This window comes from Netta rufina (genome assembly GCF_964035555.1).
Source record: "Netta rufina genome assembly, chromosome: 7".
Taxonomy (NCBI): Eukaryota; Metazoa; Chordata; class Aves; order Anseriformes; family Anatidae; genus Netta; species Netta rufina.
In genome coordinates, this window is record NC_140130.1 from 16,473,204 (window position 1) to 16,495,609 (window position 22,406).

The following is a 22,406-nucleotide window of genomic DNA, read 5'->3' on the forward strand; positions in this document are numbered from 1 at the left end:
TTGAATCTTTTACATTCTTATCTTGTATTTCATATCAGAAAGGTCACTGCAACATGCACTTGGAGTTTTGAGTGATTTAGTCCCAAGAAGAAATGTAAGTCTTGTACAAGTAATAAAAAATGACTTGCAATAGCATTTGCAACAAGCTATAAGCTTCACTATTACTGAGACAGTTCAGACATATCAAAAAACTAAGCCCCTCTTTTTATTATGAGTTATTCAAAACAATCAAAGTGACAACAATTCGGAAGAACACCGTGGTACTATTAACACTGTAAAAGTAAGCAGATACTGCTCTCTACTCTCTAAGTACACATCCAGTACAAGCTAATTACTTGATTTCTTTTTCACAGAAAACAGGAATTGCTCTGAAGCATTAGGTACAACTACATTAGATTTTCACATCTCTTAAGAGGGAGCATGTTTTGTATTGATTTAGAAGAGCAGTGAAGATAAACTGGCATATGTTGAATACTCCTATTCAACTGTAGCAGATTTACCTGCAATCTCATCTTTAAACAGTGTCCAAACAGGCTTTGTGAGCAAGAAAAAAAAATTCCTAACTCATGCTACTAACTAGATATTCATCTCAATAACACAAATAATTTCTCAGAACCCTATACATCATGCAACAAGTACCTCACATTAAAAGATTTGGTATGATGAAACTACAAAACTGTGGTGGTTTTACCGTGCTGGGCAGCTAAACCCCACAACCGCTCTCTCACTCCCCCCTCCTTTAGATGAGTACAAAAACATAAGCACCTGCTTAATTTGAACATCATTTAATAACTGAGCAGTGAACAAGTTTTAATCATTTTTTTTCCCAACATTAAACACATTACAGCATAGCATACATTAGATATGACCGTAACATCATTAAGATTCATTTCTTCACATCTTTTTTTGAAGATCACTACAGTAGTGCCTATAGGCTGGTTTTCAGAAGCAGCCTTACCCTCAGTGACACAGCTGCAGAAACAGCACTGGAACCTCCTTCCACCCTCAATAAACTGCATAAAAGGGCACATGTAGGCCTTGCACCTATTACACCGGACAGGACCAGATTCTCCGTGATCTACTAAATAAGGAAGGGTCTGTGGAAACAGAGAAAAAAAAAAAAAAAAAAAAGAAAAAGTTCATGTGATTATGAGAAAAAAGCGACCGCATATACTGCAAAGCTTAAAACTATTTCCTTGCAAATTGTATAGAATTTAGCATTTTTGGCAGCTGTGGGAGAGAATGCAGAGGAAGCCTGAACAAATATTTTACAAATATTTTTCAGCTCAAGCTGTTAACACAGCAGTTCCTTTGTGGGCTGCAGTCATTACTGGGCTATCTCACTTAGACACAAACAAGTACTCGGGCATGGTGCTGCACCACCTTACACAGTAGCCTGCTTAAGGAGCATGAGCTCTAGAAGAAAAGCCATGCTGCACAGCACAGATGAACTTCAGTGTTCCCAAGTGAACACTGAAGACTGAAGCCATGCAAACAGTGGCTGTGATAACATCATGGGAGCAAACACAATTTCCACCTCACCCCAGGTTGATTTTTTTTAGAAGCAATTCTTTACCTCCTATGTTTTTTCCCTTGTAAAAGAACGTATTTTTTTTTTCTTGACAAAATAGAAGCTGGTCATTGCATTCCACAAATTCAAGAATTTAAAGCATCCAGATTATCTTAAAAATTTTAAATGGTTAAAACTTATTTTTGAAGTCCTCCATGAAATACAACATATCTGTATGTTCTGCTTGACACCACAGTGTAATTTTAAAGGACTTGCTATCATGTAGTGATACCATTTCTCAACTATTACTGCCAAGACAGTCTTTTTGCAGCCAAACCAGAGGAAGATGCTTGGCAACTTCTTCAGCTTTTTAACCTCAGAATGAGCAAAAGCACTTAAAAATGATTAAGACAGAGCTTTTGCAAGCTACAAGCTACGTTCATAGTTCAAGGCACCTTTCGGTACCTAAGAATCTAGCTCAAGATGTTTAATTACTTTTAAACTATGACATTTAAGGTGTCCAATCTTAATTCTTCCAGGCACCCTAAACCTCTGGTCATTTTCAAGAAAGAATGTATTCCTTGAGCTTAAGTTGAACAAATGCCCTTGACACTTCATTCTTCTTCATGCTGCAGATGTATCAAATTTCTCATTCACCCCCACTACTCATTTGTTGACAATACAATGGCTTTGCTGCCAGTGTGTCTCCGTTCCTACCCACTAGGCTGACCTCCTCCGAGGAAACAAAATTTCAAGTTTTCTGACTGCTAGGCAATATTAGTATTAAGTTTCCACAGAATAAGCCTCTCCCCCCCTTACCCCCCTGCCAAAATAAGCAGTACTATACATAATTTGCTACTTACCACTTACTACCAGAAGGCACACAGATACTTCTTACTAGTACTCCCCAAGTTTTGCTTTCTGAACTGTGCATTAACACAGGGCAAAAGCCCTGTATCTTGCAACCAGATGCTGAATTTTCGTAGGTTCTAGATTTATCCAGATGTCGCATTTTCAGCAGTCATATTTTATTTTTCCTCTTACCTCTGATATGTTAAACATTAGCTCTACTTACAGTCCTATTGCTCTCAGCAGCTGAGCCTACATCTATCAGAAGGGCTCCTCCACAGGGAGTTTGCCCTTGCCATAAAAAACTTTCTGCAATCTCCAGGACAATTTTCCAATCCTAGAAATGTTTTCTCTGGATAACACAAGTGTTTGTTCAAAGCATAAACACACCATGAGCGCTAATAGCTAGTTTGTGAAACTTGTCTGAAAATGTGCCCCCAGATTTCTCAAGTAAGATAACATCTGCCTATTGCTCTCCTTTTAAACTCCAGCCAAATACAGAAATTAATTTCACAACTCAGTTTTATCATAAACTAATTTTCAGAATCCAAAATGTAGTTTAGGAACATTAGCCAACTGAAACAAAAATCACCCTTAAACACCAGAGAACGTTCCTTTCTTCATGAGATGTTAAAGTTTTACAAGGCAGAGAACACTGCAAACATATTAAAATTTCACAAGCATATTTGTCTTTATGTCAGTGCTCTAAGTGAACTAATGCTACACAACACCCAGAGTATTTGCCATACTTTTAATACAGTTTCCAGCTCTCATTCTCAAAGCTTTTATCTTTTCAGCAACCAGATACAGCAGGTAAAAGGCTGGCTAGCTAGCCACATACAACACCTAGAAGGAAACAGGCGGTGCACAGAGAAAGCACAGAAATTCAAGTGCAGTTCAGCAGAGCCTGGAACTCAGTCTCACGCTGTCTGCTATCCCACACAGTGCTGAGCATGGACACAACATTAGGCAGCTTAACCAGCACTGCTTGATATATTCTCATCCAACTCCACAACTTGATATCCCAGAAAACACCTAATATCAGTGATTTGTTACCATTTCAATACTGCAGACTAAGAAAGAAATTGAGATCAACTCAAAGTGCACACGTTTATTAGCATCCTAGTATTTTGGTCATTTAGTCAGAATGATGCTTGACAGTTACTGCAAAAAAGAAAGCTGAGATTCTCATAGCAATCAAAATATTAAATGTTTTGAACACAACATTTTTCTGCCTTACAGATCTCTACCACACACTTGTGAAAGAACCAACATTTACCTAGGCTTTGTTACTTAAACATGCCTACTGTTGAAAGTTAAACAAGGTTATCTGCAAAATATGAACTTCTAATAGCATTCTCCTGATGAGTTCAGATTGCATACAGTGCGAGTGTGACTTCACATACAGTTCTCACCTCATCTGGGGGTAGGGTAGCCAGCGGTTTTATGACAGCAGCTAGAGGAACTTGGGACTGTTTGGCCATATCTGATGTGCAGGGAATATTGTACGATGTACATCTTATATAGCGGGGGCTTGCGTTCCCTAGAGAACAAAGGAAAAAATGCCGACAAATTTCAGTAAAGTTTATATTAAGAACAGAAATCAAGATAGCTTCAGTTTTGCTGCTGAGTCACAGAATAAGAATGTATTAAAAACAAATAAACAAACAAAGACATAAAACTTAATTCCCAACCAAAAGCCTCTTTACAAGTAACTATGCATAATAAAAGCCTTTAACTCAAAACAAGTGAATTTGACTCCATATCAACTTAACATCTAAAGTATTCCCATTCCACTCTTTTTGCAGACTAAATCATACTACGGGCAAAGATCTCAACTCAGACATTTCTAATGTCTGATTTTGTAAGTCTGGCTGAAGAGCGAAGCACTTGATTACAGAATTGGATTCTTAAGTTTTAAGGGAGCTTAAAATCTCCAAATAAAGTCATGGGAAATAAAAAGATTAAATTTTTTCTCTAAAATCCATGAACCAAATAGCATCCCATACTTAAAAAAATACACTGTTTCCAGTCCAACTCAAACAATACTACTAGTAAATTTCAGTTCTGACCTGAATGATTAAAGACAATTCCACCACTTCTTTAGGCTTGTGTTCATTGTTTGAATTCATTGTTAAAAATATTTTACCTTGATCCTTGACCAAGAAATTGGTAGTAACGAGCGGTGGGACCTGTCCTCTTACTCCAGTGACAAATGGTTCTGATCCACGGTTACTTCTGTCATCTTCAATCACTTGAATCTATGATCGAAGAAAACATCACATTGAAACCAAACCTCCAAAGATTAAAGTACCATAAAATGCCACACTTGCATCTGTAAGACAGTGAAAAGGGAACCTGAGGCAAACATCACTAGCTCTAAAAATAAGAGGTCTAAGGCAAGCAGGTTTTGTCAAGCAGTCACCTCTCAGTTGGATTTCAATTATTACTGAATGACTAACAATAAAATACAAATGGTATTTTCCCCAAGTATTGAGTAGTAGCATACTTTGTGTTTTAGGGACTAATCTGAACTCATAAAAAGCAAACTTAAGTCAAGAAAGGATTTTTTTGCTAGTGTTTCTGTTTACTAGTCCTAGCCAAATTAAAATCAGAAGCTTCTTTAAGCCTCAGGGTGAAGTTCTATACATGACCTGGCTTTTCCTTTCTGTTGTGCTCCCAGTGCTTTTTCATAGCATGCGTTTGTTTTCATCCACTGCAGCTCTCACCTAAGGACACGCTTGCCAGCTCAACTGTAAATCTTTATTGCACTGTAGTGCTCAAGAATTTATGATTTGAATTCTGGGGATGCAGAAAGTGAAGTTTCACTAGAGCTGAAAATTATTCAAGCTTAAACTTCACAAAAGCAGAAAACGGCCAAAAAATTGTAAATTTCTTACAATTTCAATTTCTTCATTAATGCAAATGTACTTAAGAAAACAGAAACACATCAGTTTTACTTGACTAAAATATCCATAAGAACAGAAGATTATTCTTACATGTTTTTAACTACCTTTACCATTCCAGTGCTTGAATCTAAGCATTAAAGCCAGCAGCTGTTTTGCCACCAAACACACATACCTTTGCTTAGAGTCAAATTGCAAAATGCGGAATTTTGCACAGCAAAACTTCTACCCTCTCACTATGGCTTCCAAGGAGCCAGCAAAAACACCACCCCCATAGCATCAGACAGTGACTTCTAGGATAAATCTAGCTCTATCTCAAAAGCCTACAGACTGACTGACATTTGTGACTTCACTGCCTGTAGCTGTTGTATGACCAAATTTGGTTAAACAAGGAAGAATTGATGCAAGGGTCATTGCTTTTTTTTTTTTTCTTCCAATGCAAAAGGTAGCTGCTTTTTCTTTAGGTCGAGTTCTCTAGACATAACCATTCTATTTTCAAAATCAAAATGTAATGGTTATTTATGAGCACAGATAATGAAAGAATGTTTACGGCTCCCCGGACCTCATATTAGTCAACTAAGACATTTACAGGAGTTAACATCCAAACAAAAATAGTTTCTCCTCAGTTTTAGAGTTTCAAAGCACTAGCCCAGTACCGGTATGAACACAAACTGTAATCAAGTTCTGCTTAGAATTGGTAGAAGACACGGCTACAAAGGCTCATGCTGTGTGTATGTTAACATGGCATGTGCTATACAGACAATTATACTGATGGCTTACACTGAAAATGCCAGTTGGAATCTGATGGAGGTATTTTAAGGATCAGAAAAGTAAAGGGGAGACATTCTTCATGATCTGTTTCTGCAATGGTCTGCTTTCTATTGCCTCACCAGTCATTGCAGAAGAGAAGATTTTAAACAACCTCTTGTGGTGTTATGCTACTCATTTTGGTAAGGCAAACAGAAGACAGCAAGGAAAGGATAAAGGATTAATGATGGAGGGTTAGTAAGGTGAAAGTCAGGTATCAGGCATGCACAGATGGTCACCAACACACAGACTACAATTGACATAGATACAGCACTTACTGGACTAGGAATTGCATCAGGGTCTATTCTGTGCCTGGGTTTCTGCTGGGGTGGCAGCTCATTAAGTTGCTTTATTTATTTATTTATTTATTTTAAATAAAGAGTGCCACAAAAAAAAAAGAAAAGAAAGAAAAGAGAAGAGAATAATAAAACAAAGAGTAACAGCGTTACTTCTCTCTACCCAAACTTGTAGCACTGGAATTAGGTATTTGGACATTTGTTCATGCAACAAGAAACACCAGCTTCTGCAGCATTCACTGAACCTAAAAATCAGTCTTCAGGTTGTATCGGGCCTGGGCACCGAACACATTGCTAACAGACGTAGTGGGTCACGTGCTCACTTCGGTTAGAAATTGGGGATTTATGTTTTAAGAACATGCTGAAATGAAGGTAACTGATACAAGCCATTTGAGATTTCATTTAGTGGGAGAGAAGAGAAGCAGACAAGCAATTACAAGTTCATATATTCCACATAAAAAAATTTGCAGCCCCAAGCCTTGCATAAATCTCAAGTCTAAACAGCTCACCATTTCTGAATAGCAACAATTTTTGAACAGCAACAGTCAAGATCTCAGCTGTAACTCACAACTACATTATTTTTTTTATAGTTTTTAAGTAAACTGATTGTAAGCACTGTCCTGGAAATGCTTCCTGTTATCAAATGATTGTAGCCTTCTGAGACAACAGAACAGCATCAGGAGCAGTGGAAGGAAGAGAACAGCAGACTAGGGGCAACAATGCTCCCAGGCTTAGTATTACTCATCATTGTCAGCCATCACACATCATTGCTCCTCTTTTCGCAGAGACTCCATTCCAAAAGATAGTTCTAATTTGAGAAGTTGCCCATATTTGACTGAAGCAGTGTCCTGACTTCATGACCCAAAGAAAGCTAACCAGCTCTTTACAGAAAAAGGAAAGGAAAAGTACTACAACCATCTCCTATGAACCATACTTTAAACCTGGAATATGCAGTTCATAGCTTGCCACCTCAAAACCAGCAATTAGTTCACCTTGGAAAGTAGTTAAGCAGGAATTCAGAAATGGTCAAGCAAGTATAATCAAAGCCCTGCAGGATTTCTAAAATGTAAACCATAACATGGTACAGAAGACCACCCGAGAAATTAGAGCAGTGACTTGCATATGCAATGCCTTTCTTTAGTCTTCTGGGCTTATTCATAACAAATGACTGAAGCTTGGATATACTGGAGAAAAGCAAACAGGAAAATATGCTGCTGTTCTTTGGAAGAAGAAACCTGCTTTCAGCTCTGGACTCGGTCAGTTCCATTTAACATAAAGACACTATGGGAGAGTTCACACTTAAGAACAAAGTAGGCTTACAGGGCTAGGAATGGAATCTGGATCCAAGCGTTTTGGTGGAGGTGGTGGTCCAGGCTGACTTCCGTAATTTGGTGTTCCTGGATAAGCTCCTCCATAGTTTGGTTGGGGGCTCCTCACCTGTCCAAAGGAACCTTACAAGAACGAGACAATGGAATCAAACATTAGCTAACATTAGGCAATTCCTTATCAAATATCTCCCATTTTTCCTGTCGTCAAAAAACAAACAAACAAACAAACAAGAAGCTACAACAGGAAACTACATGCTTTTCAGTCAATTAGGATTAAACACATTTGTCAATGTTTCAGCTCAGTCTGACACAGTCTTTCTTAAAACCAGACTTAAAGAAACCTGTGTTTTAAGACTAACATAACTAGTTTTAGAATATATTATTAAAACATGCATTAAGATCATGCACTATGAATATTCAGATTGAGCTGCAGAACTACCTAATAGAAAGTGCACCCAGAACAGCCAAAGAGCCAGCAGATGACCCATAATGCCTCAAACTCCAGTTATGCAAGGATTTCTCTCAGGCAGTTTTGTACTGCCTAAAAGCACAGTAATAAGTTAGCACATGACAACTTCTTTTGTTTTGTAACTCATGGAAGTAATTTCACACCACTTTACACAATTCCAGTCAATTACGGAATAACGTCGTGATTCACCCCACGAGTGTTTTTACAGTTCATAGCAATTTGGACAAATGTTTAAACAAGTAATTTACCTGGCCACTTGTGCAAGGCTGCACATGGGGGGCAGGATTCTCAATCCTGACAGTTGCACATGATTACTTTATCCTAGCTATCTGCAAACGTTATTGATTAAAAATCAGCCAAAACTGTTTTCTAATCCAGAAAGTTCAAATGATATTACTTCTAAGCACACAGGAAATGTGAAGGGTTTTACAAGGAGAAAAATACAACTTTGTGAATTAAAGAAGAAAAAGTTGCAACTCCTTTTCAATGTATAACACTCCTCTCATATACAGTGTATATGCACACCCAGTGTGTATATTGTTAAAAACTATAATAATGATTTTCAGGATTTCAGATCTCTACTTTTAAAAGGACAAGGTTGCAGACATCATATTTAAGTTTGTACTACAATTTGACCACAATTTTTTGTATTATTATGGCACTAAGCATTGAACAATTTTTTAGCCAAGTAAGCTAGTGTTCTTTTAATTTCATTAACCTGATTAAAACCTGCATGACAAATAGCTTAGAATGATAAATCCTACTCTTTGTCTTAGATTTGTCCTTCACACCAAGGAAACGAGGGAAGCCTGAAGTGTAGCCAGAAGCCTGCAAGTTACAAACCTGAAAGCTGTTTCTCAGTTTGCAGCACACGGAGAACACGCCTAACTTACAGTTCCTACCCTAGGAATACTCACCGTTCTGCTGCATTTGGTAACCTGGCTGAGGAGGATGAGTGGGAGGAGGTGGTCCATGGAGGCCACTCATGGGAGGCCCCGGGTGAGGCCCTGACAGAGTTGATGGAGGTGGTGGTGGTGAGGATACATGATTAGGCTGTGATGTTGGTGGTCCAGCAGCTGTCTGCCCAGGCAGCGGTGGGCCTGGCATGGTAGGTGGCCTTGGGGCACCTGTGGTAGGAGGATAAGAGGAAGGTCCAATCCCTGTAGAAGATGGAGGTGGAGCAAAACCAGGGACTTGAGTAGGCAGGCGCTGAGTTGATACTGGTTGACCAGAAAAGGGAGGCTGTGCCAAAGGAAGACCCTGAGACACACTGGGAGGAGGGGGTCCTTGGCTCGCAGTGTAAGGTGTGTAGAGACCAGATCCTGTTGCACTAAAGCTCCCTGAGACTGGGGGAACCGATGTTGGGGGACCTTTTAAGAAGAAAAGAGGACGTTACCATCATTTTTTTGATCCTCAAAACATTTAATTCCAAATAGATCACAGAAGACTCAAAACCCCTTCACTCTAGAGCATTTCAGCTGGTGCATATATATCATTTTCTTATCTTCAGATGGATGTTCCAGTACTAACAGATATAAACCTTAAGTACTCTTAAAATTCAAACATCTAAGGTATCCGAAACTTGACAGTTCCTTCAATGCCTTCTTTCTCCCCCCTGCCCTGTCCCCCACCTCAGAGTCTAAGCTGCACATTTTCTATAACCTGAATGCATTTCGGGATTCAGGGACAGGAAACCTTACCATAGCCCAGTCCAGCTGGGGGAGGAGCAGAGGTTGAAGTACTGCCAATTGTCATCCCGGCCATGTGATTGCTGAGCTGCTGTACACTGGCTGGAGGGGGACCATATTGCTGGAACGTAGATGTCTGGCTGACAGGCACGGGTGCTGAGCCTGGCAGAAACGGCTGAGAAGTAGGTGGCCTGAGAGGGGAGAAGAGAATCTTCACTGGGTCCTCCATTATGCAAGCAGTTACAATTCCCCATGCCTTAGAAGTTGTTCTACCGTATCAGCACCAGCTAGGTGTCAATAATATACATAAACTAAAAACTGAGCACTTTAGCTATGTTTCTGAAAAGCAATTACATATCCTGCACAGGTCCAAACCCCTTTCATCATAAAAATCTGTTGCTTCTTAAAAACACAAATTTTATGTTTAAAATATTTTTTGTTAATTCCATTTTAGTTATCATTACAAATCAGAAATACTGCAAGGGAGTCTACAGGGTAAGAAGCAATAGTGCCAGCACAGATATCTAAGAAGGCTCCATTGTTCAAAGGATTTGGACTCTCCAGCTGACAGTGCTGAGCTTAACCAGAAAGCAACAAAAACCAACCACTTTCCCCTCAACTAATAATCAGTATAAAGCAGTAGGTAGGACTGCTGCCCCTTTCACCCCACGAATAATGGCAACATCTTTCTGGAGAAGATGCCAAGAACTTAAGATAGAGACAACTCAGGGATCCACAACTGGAAAAAAAGTAAAAATGGAACCAATACTAAGGAATTACTCAGCAGTAACAGGTAGCAACATGCTCCAGAAAGACTGGTTCATACTGCCAAGGAACCAAATACATCTACTGCGTGGATGCAATTGTTCCCAAACAAGACAGATCATGGAAATCAGGAAATTCCTTATGGGAAAATGACTACCACAAAAAAAAAGTCTTTGGAGAAAAAGTGGTTTTGATCAACCAGTCACTGGCCCATATCCTTCCATAAGCTTTTTATCTAAAGAGATTCCTATTTTCTAACAAATACCCTTCCTTACAGTAAAATGTTGATTCAAAACAATAAGAAAAAAAAAAAGTCAATGCCCACCACAGCAAAACCAATGCATTTAGTTTGTTTTATAACCTAAAAGGTCTAGACATAGCCTAGGTCTACCAAGGTAGGCCTTTGTTACAACTTCCTTTTCTTGTGTATACCTCTGCATTGGTGCTGTTGAAGCTGGAATCCCATTCTGCACATCTCCTTGTCCAAACGGACTGTACCCCAGGTGGCCAGAAGAAAGAGATGTTCCAGAGGTTGAAGAGGCTCTTACCGAACCTGCAGACATTAAAAAAAGTCACAAATTATTCACAGAAACAAGGGTTTCAAACAGATACCATGAAAAATCAAAGGAGGAAAAAAGTGCACAAGGAGTTTAGTGATGGCCAAATTGATGCATCAATACTCCTCCAGCAACAACTCATTTATACAACCATATTAGTAGAAGCAAAACTGAAAACAAGTATTTTTAGCCATTGTCACCAATCACACCCCCACACAGATCAAGTACAAAGTATGCACCATGGAGAGTTCTTCAAAAAAGAACTTCATCTTCTGACAAAGAACCAACCGTGTTCTTGTCGGAAAGGCATTAGGTTCTTCCCCCTCCAAGTCCAGTTACTTTTTATCCAGAGTATGAAGAGTACTGTAGTGGTACCTAATGTTCATTACAGGTCAATTTTCTCTACTTGAGGGGTAAGCATGTTACGCAAATAGATTCAGTTTTGAAAAACTGAATTCTACCAGCTGCTTTTATACAGAGCATTGTGGGGGCCACCACAGGGGGCCAATCCCAGCCTCTTAAGGTTGGAGGGTAACAGGAATACTTCCTCATTTCTCAAAGTCAACTGGTTCAGTCACAGACCAAACCGATTTGCTTCAGAATTAAGTTTCGTCACTTTCAAGACCACACAATGCTGGATACAATGCCAAGAGATCAACAGCAGCATTTACTTCAAAAAAAAAATATATATATATATATATACATACATATATAAACTTTTGTTTTAATAATATTATATTAAAAACATGCTGTTAAATAGAACAGCCATGTGACCACGCCTGCTAACCACAATGGAACTTATTTTATATACGGGGTACAGTTCAACACAGGTGACTCAAACACCTTAAACTGTGAGAAGACCAGAGCAGCCCATAGACACTGCTGTGTCTTCCGACAGCGTGACAAGTTCAGAAGGGACTCCGAAGCCTTCTTGTGAGGAACCATTACGAAATAGAAAACATGTAAGAGAAGCCAGTTCTCAATTCTATAGCATAAGTTACTCACCAAAGCATGAGGTTTCAACTCACATTTTTATCTTATCTGTTACATGTACATTTTAGGAAGCTTGTGGGAGTAAATTCAAGGAGTTAACTAGACTTTTTATGAATGACCAGTAGCTTTTGATTTTTTTCCCCTTTTGGTTTTAAGTTTTACTAAACCTCCTCCTGGTCTTCATTTTGAGATTCATAACTCAATTTACAGATAAATTTATTATTTTTATATACCTTTATCTCATTAAACATTTTCTTTATATCACCTATTACAGCACACCTCTGTCTTATTGTTCCTCTGGCCAAGCATCTCCTGATCCCTAACCATTTTTATGTTGTCACTTTCTGCGGTATTTCTGTTTCTGAATGTCTTTTGTGACATTTTTCATGTTAATATAATATACTTTCATTTGTTTCAAAACATTTCATTTCACAGTACATCTGAACTGTTCGGCATTGTCATCTTTTGTCTTCAAAAGCATACACTTTTTTCCTTTTTTTTTTTTTTTTACATTAAGTTTACATACTTTTTCAGCTTTAACACGCATACAATTTGACAAATGCATGTTTAATTCAGAGAAAACTTCAAAAGTCTTCTTTTTCTAGTCCTTGTCACAAACATACTCCTCTAATCATTAGCACAGACTGCTCAAATAACCACTGGAAAAAAAATCACTTAAAGGGGTATGAATAGTGGTTTATCATCTTAAGGTTCACTGCTCTTGAGGAATCTTGAGGTTCCTCTTCAATACCTTTGAGATACTGTCCTTACTCATCACAGACCTCAAAACAGAGACAGATGACAGCATAACGGGAAATGCCTGTGATTTTACTCAAAGCCCTGAGACTATAAGAACTTGGCCCAGTTCTGCCTCCCTTTTCTTCTAAACAAATAGACGCTGCTGGAAATAGCTCTTCCAAAATACCACTAGTTAGAAAGAAGGACAAATAATATGATTTCTTGAAATGTTTCTAGTTCTTGTATCTTCATTGCTACCTCTGCAAAAACATTACCTTCTTCAACCCACAGCTTTTGAATCATAATTATTCCTAGCTTCTATGCTGTATCTAAAGGGGAAAAAAAGTTTCTACTTTTTAAGTTTGAACCCAAGCTATAGAGATCCCATGACTTTTAAGACCAAATTCCCCATAGCTGGGGAGATTCTTCATTTCTGTATTACAATGCTTTTATTTCAGACCTCACATTTTACTTCTTTCCCAAGCAGGACACGACATTCTTTTAAACTAAGGCTTCTTGACAAAACCTGCAAGGACCAATTCAGGTTTTGAAATCAACCTTTAGAAAACAGTCACAAGTCAGTTTTTAATCTATAAATCTGCAGGCACAAGGGATTTCTACTAGAATTATTTCTTCATATCCTATTCATGTTTCTGGAGTGCTGCCTACAAATAGAGTTGGAAGAGTCCCATCCACCTCTGCTTGAATAATCAGGTACCCACACCTTTGAGATAAACATCCATGTTGAAAGGAAACTTGGCACAGAAGATGGTTAAGAGAACCAGAACCACCCCTTCCCCACAGTAGGAGTGGCACGCCACAAACACTCCCACAGAAAGGACACCATTTACCTATGAAATTAGGTGCAAGAGAAGTGTCAGAGTTGAGAGAAACAGGAGAGCCCTTCGAAGGGAACCCCAAGGAAGGAAAATAACCTGGAAAGACAGAATACACCAGTAAATCAAGCCAGAGAGAAAGCACCAAGAGACAGTGTTTCCAGTGCCGAGGACAGTCTGTTGTACGGAAAGCATCAGGTACATAAAATCCACATCACATTTACTATTTATTCCTTACTATATACTCCTCACTGTTCTACCACATACTCTACCAACACAGTTAATATATTAACATGAACACGAGTGTAAAAAGGATCATAAACTGAGTCTATGTATGATAATCCAGCAGCAACCTGTCACTGGTATTCAGATAACTGTATTTGCACTTTCAACTGTACAGTCTCATCAAAAGCAAAACGGAGAGATTGAATGAAAAATTTGTGCAAAGTTGTCCTGGTTCTTCCCATAGCAGGAAGCTGCTGTTCTCAGCTAGCAGCACAGTGCTCCTCTTCTGTTCCTGAGCAACGCTAGCACCACTGGCACAACACTTCCATGTTTCCATCAGTTAGAGCTAGGGTTTGTCATGTAACTCAGACACTCCCTGACTGAGGATAGCACTTGCTGCCAACACTTCTCCATTCAGTCCCTCCACACTTGTTTTTTTCCCCTCAAATACCCCCTTAAGACAAATACTTTGAGATCACAAAGTAGCATCAGCAATTCTCCTTCTACCCCTTGGTGTTCTCTGAACTCCTGTCACACTAGCGCTTCTGAAATGAATTCTCTCCCCTCTACATTACGTAGTTACAACCCATTTTGCTGCAAAGACCTACAATGAGCATAACATGACAAAGATGGGAGTAGAAACTGGCACTATCACCCGTCTGCTCTTTTTGTTTGTTAATGCACTGTTTGCCTCTAGTTTCTAGCTGGATCCTGTATTCAGCAGCTAACAAAAGGTCAACTTCTGGTTATTGTGTTAGTGCTCAGAGTTTTACATTCCTTCCTTCTAAAGACAGGAATCCTGAATTTACAAGAGCAGGTACAAAATGTGCAACCTGACAATTGAGATTTGAGTCCAACTTCTCCCCATTCCCTCCACGGGGCAGGAAACACTACTTGGTCATTATCTACGCTGAGTGGCCAAACAGAGCGCTCAAAGCTCTGCCTGCATCTTTCCAGGAAGCAGAATTTCTTTCCTCTGCCCAGCTCTGATTTTCATCACTTTTATAGGAATTTAAACCCTCTTTGAAACTAGTTCAAAACTCGTGGATTGAGAGCGCTGTTGGAAGAGATTCACTGGGAGAAGGGGAGAAACGGAATTAAAGAAAGAAGAGTAAGATGGAGCAAAACTGAGTAACACCAGTTCTTATGCATACCACATTTTTAGCTCCAACCAAAATAAAATAAAGTCCAGGGTAACCATTTAGCTCCCCTTGAAGTCTCTTCCTCAGTACACGAATTTTAGTCTCCCACTTGAGTTAGTTTCACTTCAGCAGTAGGCACTTCGGTTGTTCTGTCCTTCTCATTGACGCAGAGACCATTAGCACACTCCTCCTTTCCTCATAAAATCAATGCAAAAATGGAGTATTTTGTCCTCTACATTTCTGATGTTAAAGTCACTGTTCATCTCTCAGTACAATTTAGGTACTCAAACCCAAAAAATCTGAACAAGTGACACGATCCTGCAACACCAAGGAAGTTCTGGAACACATTAGCATGCCCACGTCTATAAGCTTTCTATTGGTTTTAAAGATACTGGAGAAACTAGCTCTGAACATGCTTTCTATCCAGAGCTGTACATCTTAATCCTTCAAGACAGAGCACTAATCCTTCTACATGGTAATGTAATGGGGACTCTATTACAAATCTCTAAGTCATCAACCACTGCCCCTCAACATGACCTCTTCAGGAATACTGTTCTACTCAAGAGCTTCAGTACCATGGGGCAAGGACATGCAGAACAAAGCAAGGCCATGTTCCTCAACATGTTAATTTTATGAGTTATTAGGAAAAGAGTAAACCCCACTGAAACAGACAAGTGACAGATCAATAACCTGAGCATATACAGAAAAAACACAATTTTTAACATCACGCAAGCTACATACAGAAGATAATTGCTACCATAAAAGCTAACAATAGGAATTATAAAGAAAAAAATCCACGCGTAACAATTCACAGGTTATCAATCATTAAGTTTTGACTGAGAAGTACCTTGTGGAGGGACTGGCTGTTGGTATCCTGGCACCGGCCCATTATAAGCTCCATATTGCGCGTGAGGAACCCCTGGCAATGGCTGTCCTCCGTAGGCAGGCTGCTGGTATCCCTGATATCCAGGCTGAGGTTGCCCATAAGGAGGCCCTGTGTGAGTCTGCTGGTTTACACTCATTGTATTCACATCCCCAAACTAATCTCACCTGCAAAAAGGGGCGAAAAATGGCTTTTAGCAGACATAAAACCAAACTGGCCAACTTCTCTACTGTTTTCACAGAAATGAGAGATCCTGAGACACTAGTGATGTTAAAATGTTAACAGTAATTTACTCTTGCACGGCAGTTTTTCAAGTAAGATAAATGCTTTATAAGAGCTAGAGAACAATATTCTCAGAGATTTTCCAACCAGCTTACTCACTGTTCTATACTGGTTAGACTTCTGATCAACTTATTAGAAAAAAACATTTTGTCACTCCATATCAGATGCTATCAAGCTCCCTCAGACACCTTACAAATTACTTCTGCCTCTAAAACCATCAGACCAACGAAAAACACATTACTGAGATTAAAGATTCCTTAACATAACACTCCACGAGTTCACCCTTTAGCTCTATGCTACCCGGCTTCCTTGCTATAAGACAGTATCCACACAGGCTGCTTCTTGAAGTGTTTGCAAGCATCTTGAACAGGGACAATGTAAAATTTTGAGATTTTTCAAACAGTAAATCATTTAAAGTCCTTACATACATAATTTTCAGAAACCTAGAATATTCCACAAGCAGCATGCTCATCTAAGAAAGATCTTTGAAATAGAAAAGCAGCACAGGCTAAGATGTCATTAAAGGAATTATATGAAAGTGTAAGACTGGGAACAAAACATCAGAGACAGAAGATAAGTTTCTTAGCAAAGCTATGCAAGAGATCTTAATAAATGCATTCCCAAGCCATCTACCTTTATAAAGAGAAAAATAGAAAGGACATTGGGAGACCCCAAACCAAGCAGGCAGTTCGTACAGCCATGGTACCAAGCAGGCAGATAAGCCACAGGGCCCTTCAGTTGGAAAGGGCCACACAAATGAGGCCCTCCGCTGGCAGGAGATTGCCTTGCAGTCTCAAGGACATTTTTGCATCCCCTGCTCTGCTTTGGATGCTCCATGTGTTGCTGTTACCCTTCAGCTAATGCTGTCTCTGCAGTAACAGCATAAACATACCTGTGTTTGGAGAGCAATTTGATTTATCAAAAAAGACTTCAGTTTATATAAAAACGCAAGCTTAAGTGAATAACTGTATTTGTCCCCAACCCCACGATGAACTTATTAAAGATAAATAGTAAATCTTAACACAGAGGAGACAAATACATCTGCAACAGCCATCAGGCAATTGAGGTAAATCCCAGTGAGGAATCTGCAGCTTAACACAAGCGGATAACAGACAGCCGAGCTGTTTTGCCTATTCATTGATTACAGGATGCCAACTAATGCGAAGGTTGACTTTTTACATTATCAAAAATACGATGCTTAAGTATTATTTCAACAACTGGCACAACAATTGTACACATAGGGTACTAAAGTAACTACAGACCTGTAAGAACCATCCATGTACAAATGAATTCTTTCAGGTCCACATACATTATATGAAGAGAAAACATTTACATCAAAATCATATATTTCTTTACAGAAGACAGCTAGTGTAATACCATGCATTCGATATTTAACCTCCTAGAGCTAGTAAATACAGTAAGTCTTAATGCTAAGCATGCCAATGCTTACTCTGAAAATGAGGTATTTAACTTTACATGAAAGGAAATGAAGTTTCAGATCTGTTTTTCAAGCTGCACAGAGGCAGCGAGAAGGCTTTTGTCTAGAAAAACTTCTCTTTAATATTTAAAGGTAATTTACTGCTCAGAGTAACATATAATACCATTTACAACAGCTTATTACAAATTTTTTATCAGCCTACCAAGTTTCTAAACACGATTACAGCAAGCAAGAGGGTCACTGCTAAAAATTCAGGTTTCCCACTCCACCTTTGACTTAGTTCTGCAGAACAGCCTAACCTGAGCAGCCACGGGGCCAGGAAATCTGGACTTTGGGACCAGCACCCTTCCCCAGCTCCCCTGAAGGTTAACCTCTTCCTCCCTGGGCAGGCAACTAGGGCCAGATCGCACTCACACACCTACCCACATCCTTCTTCTGCCCACTGCAACCAGACAAGCAGGACAGCTCCTCCTGCAAAGCTGGGGGTTAAAGAAAGGGAGAACACGGCAGAAGATTGTTCCACCTAAGCAGCTCAGAAGATATGGGCATGTTGAGGAAGGAGGGCTGCTTTCTCTTCTTCCTGCCCCTCACTATTTCTTTTTGGATTGTCTATGAGGAATTTGGTTTCCAGTCACTGTTCCTACAAACAGGTCCTTCTTCCAGGAAAAGCTGCAGGCTAAGCAGCAGCATCCTGCAGGACACCTCCTGAGCTCCAATCATTAAGACACTCTACACATCACACTTACAAAACTCTGCAGGACTCAGTGTGGATATTCCTGAACATATCTCAGGTTTGCCCAAGCAATTGCAACAGGGCTAGAACAGCTCGATATTTCATTCTATTTCTATTCTAGCAAACAACTTCTGATTTTTTTATTGTATTGTCTGCTTCTTGCTCTCTCCTCAGTAATACTGAAACCAAGAGGCAAGCTCATTTAATACAAACCTTCCAGAGAAAAATGTTTTGAGATAGACTCTATGTAAACTAGTACTAGGCAATTATCTCCTTTGTGGGGTTACAAAGTGCCCCAAATGAGAGGAAGGCAAGATACACCTCAAACCTTTAGCTGGCCACGTGACAGCCAGCACAGGCCAACCTCCACCACAACACAAGCTGACGCTTGCTCTGTAGCAGCAGAGGGTCAAAGAGGGAGCTGAAAGGAAGAGGAAGACTCACGAATTAGCTTGGTGTTGAAACTGCGGACAAGGCTGCTTCATTTATCTTGGCTGCTCAACCTGCTCTAAATGTAAGGCTTGTGGCACGCTTGCTCATAACCGATGTGGAGTATCATGAAGGGCAGGGCCAGGAGTATCCACCTCTGAGAAGGCGGAAAAGAGTTGTCACTGAATGAATCCATTTGCCCTCTCCCCCAGCACCAGTCATTTTTATCAAACAGCTTTCATTTTGCCTGCATCCAAAACTGTGTACATAAATTAGAAGCTGGTCACTCAAGGAGATATGGGAAAAGTGAGGATTTTATGCTCTATTTCTTATGACTTGAAGAAAGGTGACAGAAAGAATGAAATACATACACCATACAGTGAGAAATGGAGAAAGAAAGCTGTCCCACTTGACAGAAGTACTGAGGACGTTCACTTGTACATGGTAACACATTACCGGAGCTAAGCCAAACGTAATATTTTAAGATGCTATCGAACATCCTATTACTGCTCACAAGGTACCATACACAAAGCTCCAATAACCAGGACTGATACTAGTGGTAAATACTATGACAACAAGTGGATGTTACTACAAATAACTCAAATAATTCTCTTGCAGAATATACAGCCCTCACTCTGCCATTTTCTTTTATTCCTCTGTACAAAGGCAGTTGACCATGCACATTTTGGTCAAAGTAGTGTCAGTGCACACAGCCAAAATTTATACTTGGATACCATTAAATAAGACTGACAACCAAAGCTGGTAAGCAGCAAACTGATGGGAGAAAAATATGCAGTAATACTGGGAATAGATCTTACACTTTTGTAATGGTTTCTGGATTCCTTAGTTTCCAAACAAAGGCTACAGTTCAGTTTTTATGGCCTATTTAAGAAAAAAACAACAAGTGATTCACATGAGCGTTTCAATCAGCAAGTCTCCCCAGTCTTTGCAAACTGCAAGCTCATCTTTTTTTTTTTTTTTTTTTTTTTGGTTTGCATTCACTTAATTCCCTTTTGAAACTGAGATGCTTAATCTCATCGGTTCTTGACTGCTTTCTAAACCAAGTGCGTACAGTGAAATTCTTTTCCTCCAGAAAGATGTTAGTCCCTTTTTCACTGGTCCCAGAGAAATAAAAGCCTTGTTAGTTTCAACTTCTAGACAGACTTGATCCTTGTTTAAAAAAAAATAATAAAATAATAATGATAATAAAAAAAAAAAGAGGATAGCACGGCCTGCTATATTTTGCTGGACCTGAAGGAAATATGCCAACTTGATTTCTGACCACAGATACTAAAACCCCTTCCAGAAGATGGGGCAGAAGGGCACAGTTGGCATCTCCACAGATCAATTCAGAGTATTACCTACAGGGCTTCTAAAGCATCTAGGCTGTAACTTTGTCGGAGACAAAGCGAAGTTGCACCATTCTCAGATCACTCTCCTGAAAGACAGACATCCTTGATTTTGTTCATCAGATACGACTTTATGACATCCTCTATAAGCACTCACAGAACACTCGACTTCTCCTCAACTCTAAGAAGCTCCTGTCTTGTTTTTCTACAGAAAAACCTGGAAAAAAAAGTTCATATCCTGGAAACCAAAGACTGGCAATTGATCTGGAAGTACCCAGGCCGTTACAGCAGCATGCACTCCATACGTTTGTCCAAAACAACTCAGGTGACACTACTGGAATTGACTCTCTGAGCCAAAAACATGTGTTTTGACAGCTCACAAGAGGTGTAAGACATCTAGTTTTAAAAATAAGACTTTACAATTTAATGTCACCAGTGAAAGTCCTGAAGCCTCAGTATTTTGACCAAAGACTTTCAGGAAAACTAAAGAGAGTAGCTGCTAGAACCTCACTGATTCAACAAGTTCTGGTGCAGAATTTTGGAGGCCAGTCCTTCGTGGACTGTTTTGAAAAGGTCTTTCAAACTATCATTCACTTCTGAGGTATGATCATTCCATGTTCTTCTAAGTAAGAGCCACCTTAAACCCTATTTTGTTAGATTGTTTCATCATCTTGGGCAAGGTCCAAGACAACATTTAAGTTACAAGAGTGCAGAAGTAGCTAAATATGGAATTTAAAAGTCTTAGTCTTTACCTGACTTTAAGCCTACCACTATTTCCAATCCCTATCATCATCACTAGAATTTTAAGTCAAAAAAAAAAAAAAAAAAAGATAAAACTGACTGAAGTTGAATGGTAGGACTGATTTACACCTCTACCTCTGGAATAAAGCCCTAAAAAAAAAAAAATAAAAAAAATCACAAACACTCGGTCACTGGCATTGCTCCTGAAAAGCAGTCCTGTAGGGGCAAAAGTCATTGGAAATAACACATCAAAAATAAAAAAGATGGTGAAAGATTTATCTCCTTCCTTAGCTTTAACTCCATGTACACGTTATGATGTGTGAAGTCATCTGACTCACTTTGGTGAACTCTGCACAAGTATAATTGATTAGGAAAAGCTGAAAGTTATTTAAAGTGTATAGAAGAGGCCAGAAGGAAGAACAAACAGGTAAATAACTAGTAAGGCTAAAGGCTTATAATGGTGCACAACCTTTCTGCACATACATTGTAACACTGCCCATTTTTCACCTAAAGCATCTATACTCTGACTTCCTCTAGGCAAACATGCATTACGCAATTCCCATCACTCGCAGGAAACCAGAAAGTCTCACAATTAGCTTTTCCCGGTGCATGACTGCCCGGCTCATAGTTTAATGATTTCTGTGCTAACAATGAACCTCACTGAACACAAAACAAGCTTTCTCTTCGTAACTCATTGCTGATGAAGATCAAACCTAAATAACAAGAAACATCCACCTTGTCTGTTCTGTGAGACTTTGTTGGTGATTATTTTCAGTCGTTCTTTGTACTTTGCCCTTCCTCAGCCAACTATCAATTCTTTCTTGGATTTTTGACCCTTCTGATAATAAATGTTACAGGAAGAAAATTTAGTCCTACAGTAAGTAGCAGAAGTAAACACTCAAAAAGGCACAAGCATTGAACAACTCATTAAAGAAATAATCCTCTAGACATCTGCTCTCTGCCAGTATTCAGCTTTTAGCCACGACATTAGAACCTGTAGTGTCTGTCCCAGCAAATTAAAAAGCAATATTGCCTTCATCACCTTCCACTTCCCACTGTCTATAGCAAGAGAGGATTCTTCTGAGTGGTGCAGCTTTAAGCAGAAAGGGGCAGTTCCAGGAGTGGGAACCTCTCCCACACAAAAATGGAGAGAGATGCTCGTACTTCTGCTGACAGTGTACAGCAAGTCTCCTCTAAGGGCGAGTTTTAGGCCAAATGTATTTCTAACAATCCCATAGCCAGAACACCTATTCAATGACAAGGGAAAAGAAAAAAACAAAATACATCAACCCCAAAGATCTGCAGATCCACTCTGAACAACTCCACATTACTGAAGGCTAAGGCCTAAGACAGCACCTGCAACAAGCCACCTCGCTCTAGGGATGGGACTTGACACGGCACGTAAACGAAGCCTGGCCTTGTGCGTTGTATGTCAGATGGCT

At 39.4% G+C, this 22,406-nt stretch overlaps 1 protein-coding gene across 1 annotated transcript in view; it reads right to left on the minus strand.

The window, feature by feature from the left end:
- SEC24C (SEC24 homolog C, COPII coat complex component) overlaps positions 1 to 22,406 on the minus strand; it is a 34,202-nt gene that overhangs the window by 10,953 nt on the left and 843 nt on the right. The window contains exons 2-11 of the mRNA XM_084290177.1: positions 15,957 to 16,159; positions 13,758 to 13,841; positions 11,051 to 11,171; positions 9,866 to 10,044; positions 9,083 to 9,535; positions 7,689 to 7,819; positions 6,351 to 6,419; positions 4,509 to 4,620; positions 3,775 to 3,902; positions 858 to 1,097 (exon numbers count right to left, since the gene is read on the minus strand). Of these exons, the coding sequence (XP_084146303.1) occupies positions 858 to 1,097; positions 3,775 to 3,902; positions 4,509 to 4,620; positions 6,351 to 6,419; positions 7,689 to 7,819; positions 9,083 to 9,535; positions 9,866 to 10,044; positions 11,051 to 11,171; positions 13,758 to 13,841; positions 15,957 to 16,131 (1,692 nt within the window). The 5' untranslated portion in view covers positions 16,132 to 16,159. The remainder of the gene's footprint in view (positions 1 to 857; positions 1,098 to 3,774; positions 3,903 to 4,508; positions 4,621 to 6,350; positions 6,420 to 7,688; positions 7,820 to 9,082; positions 9,536 to 9,865; positions 10,045 to 11,050; positions 11,172 to 13,757; positions 13,842 to 15,956; positions 16,160 to 22,406) is intronic.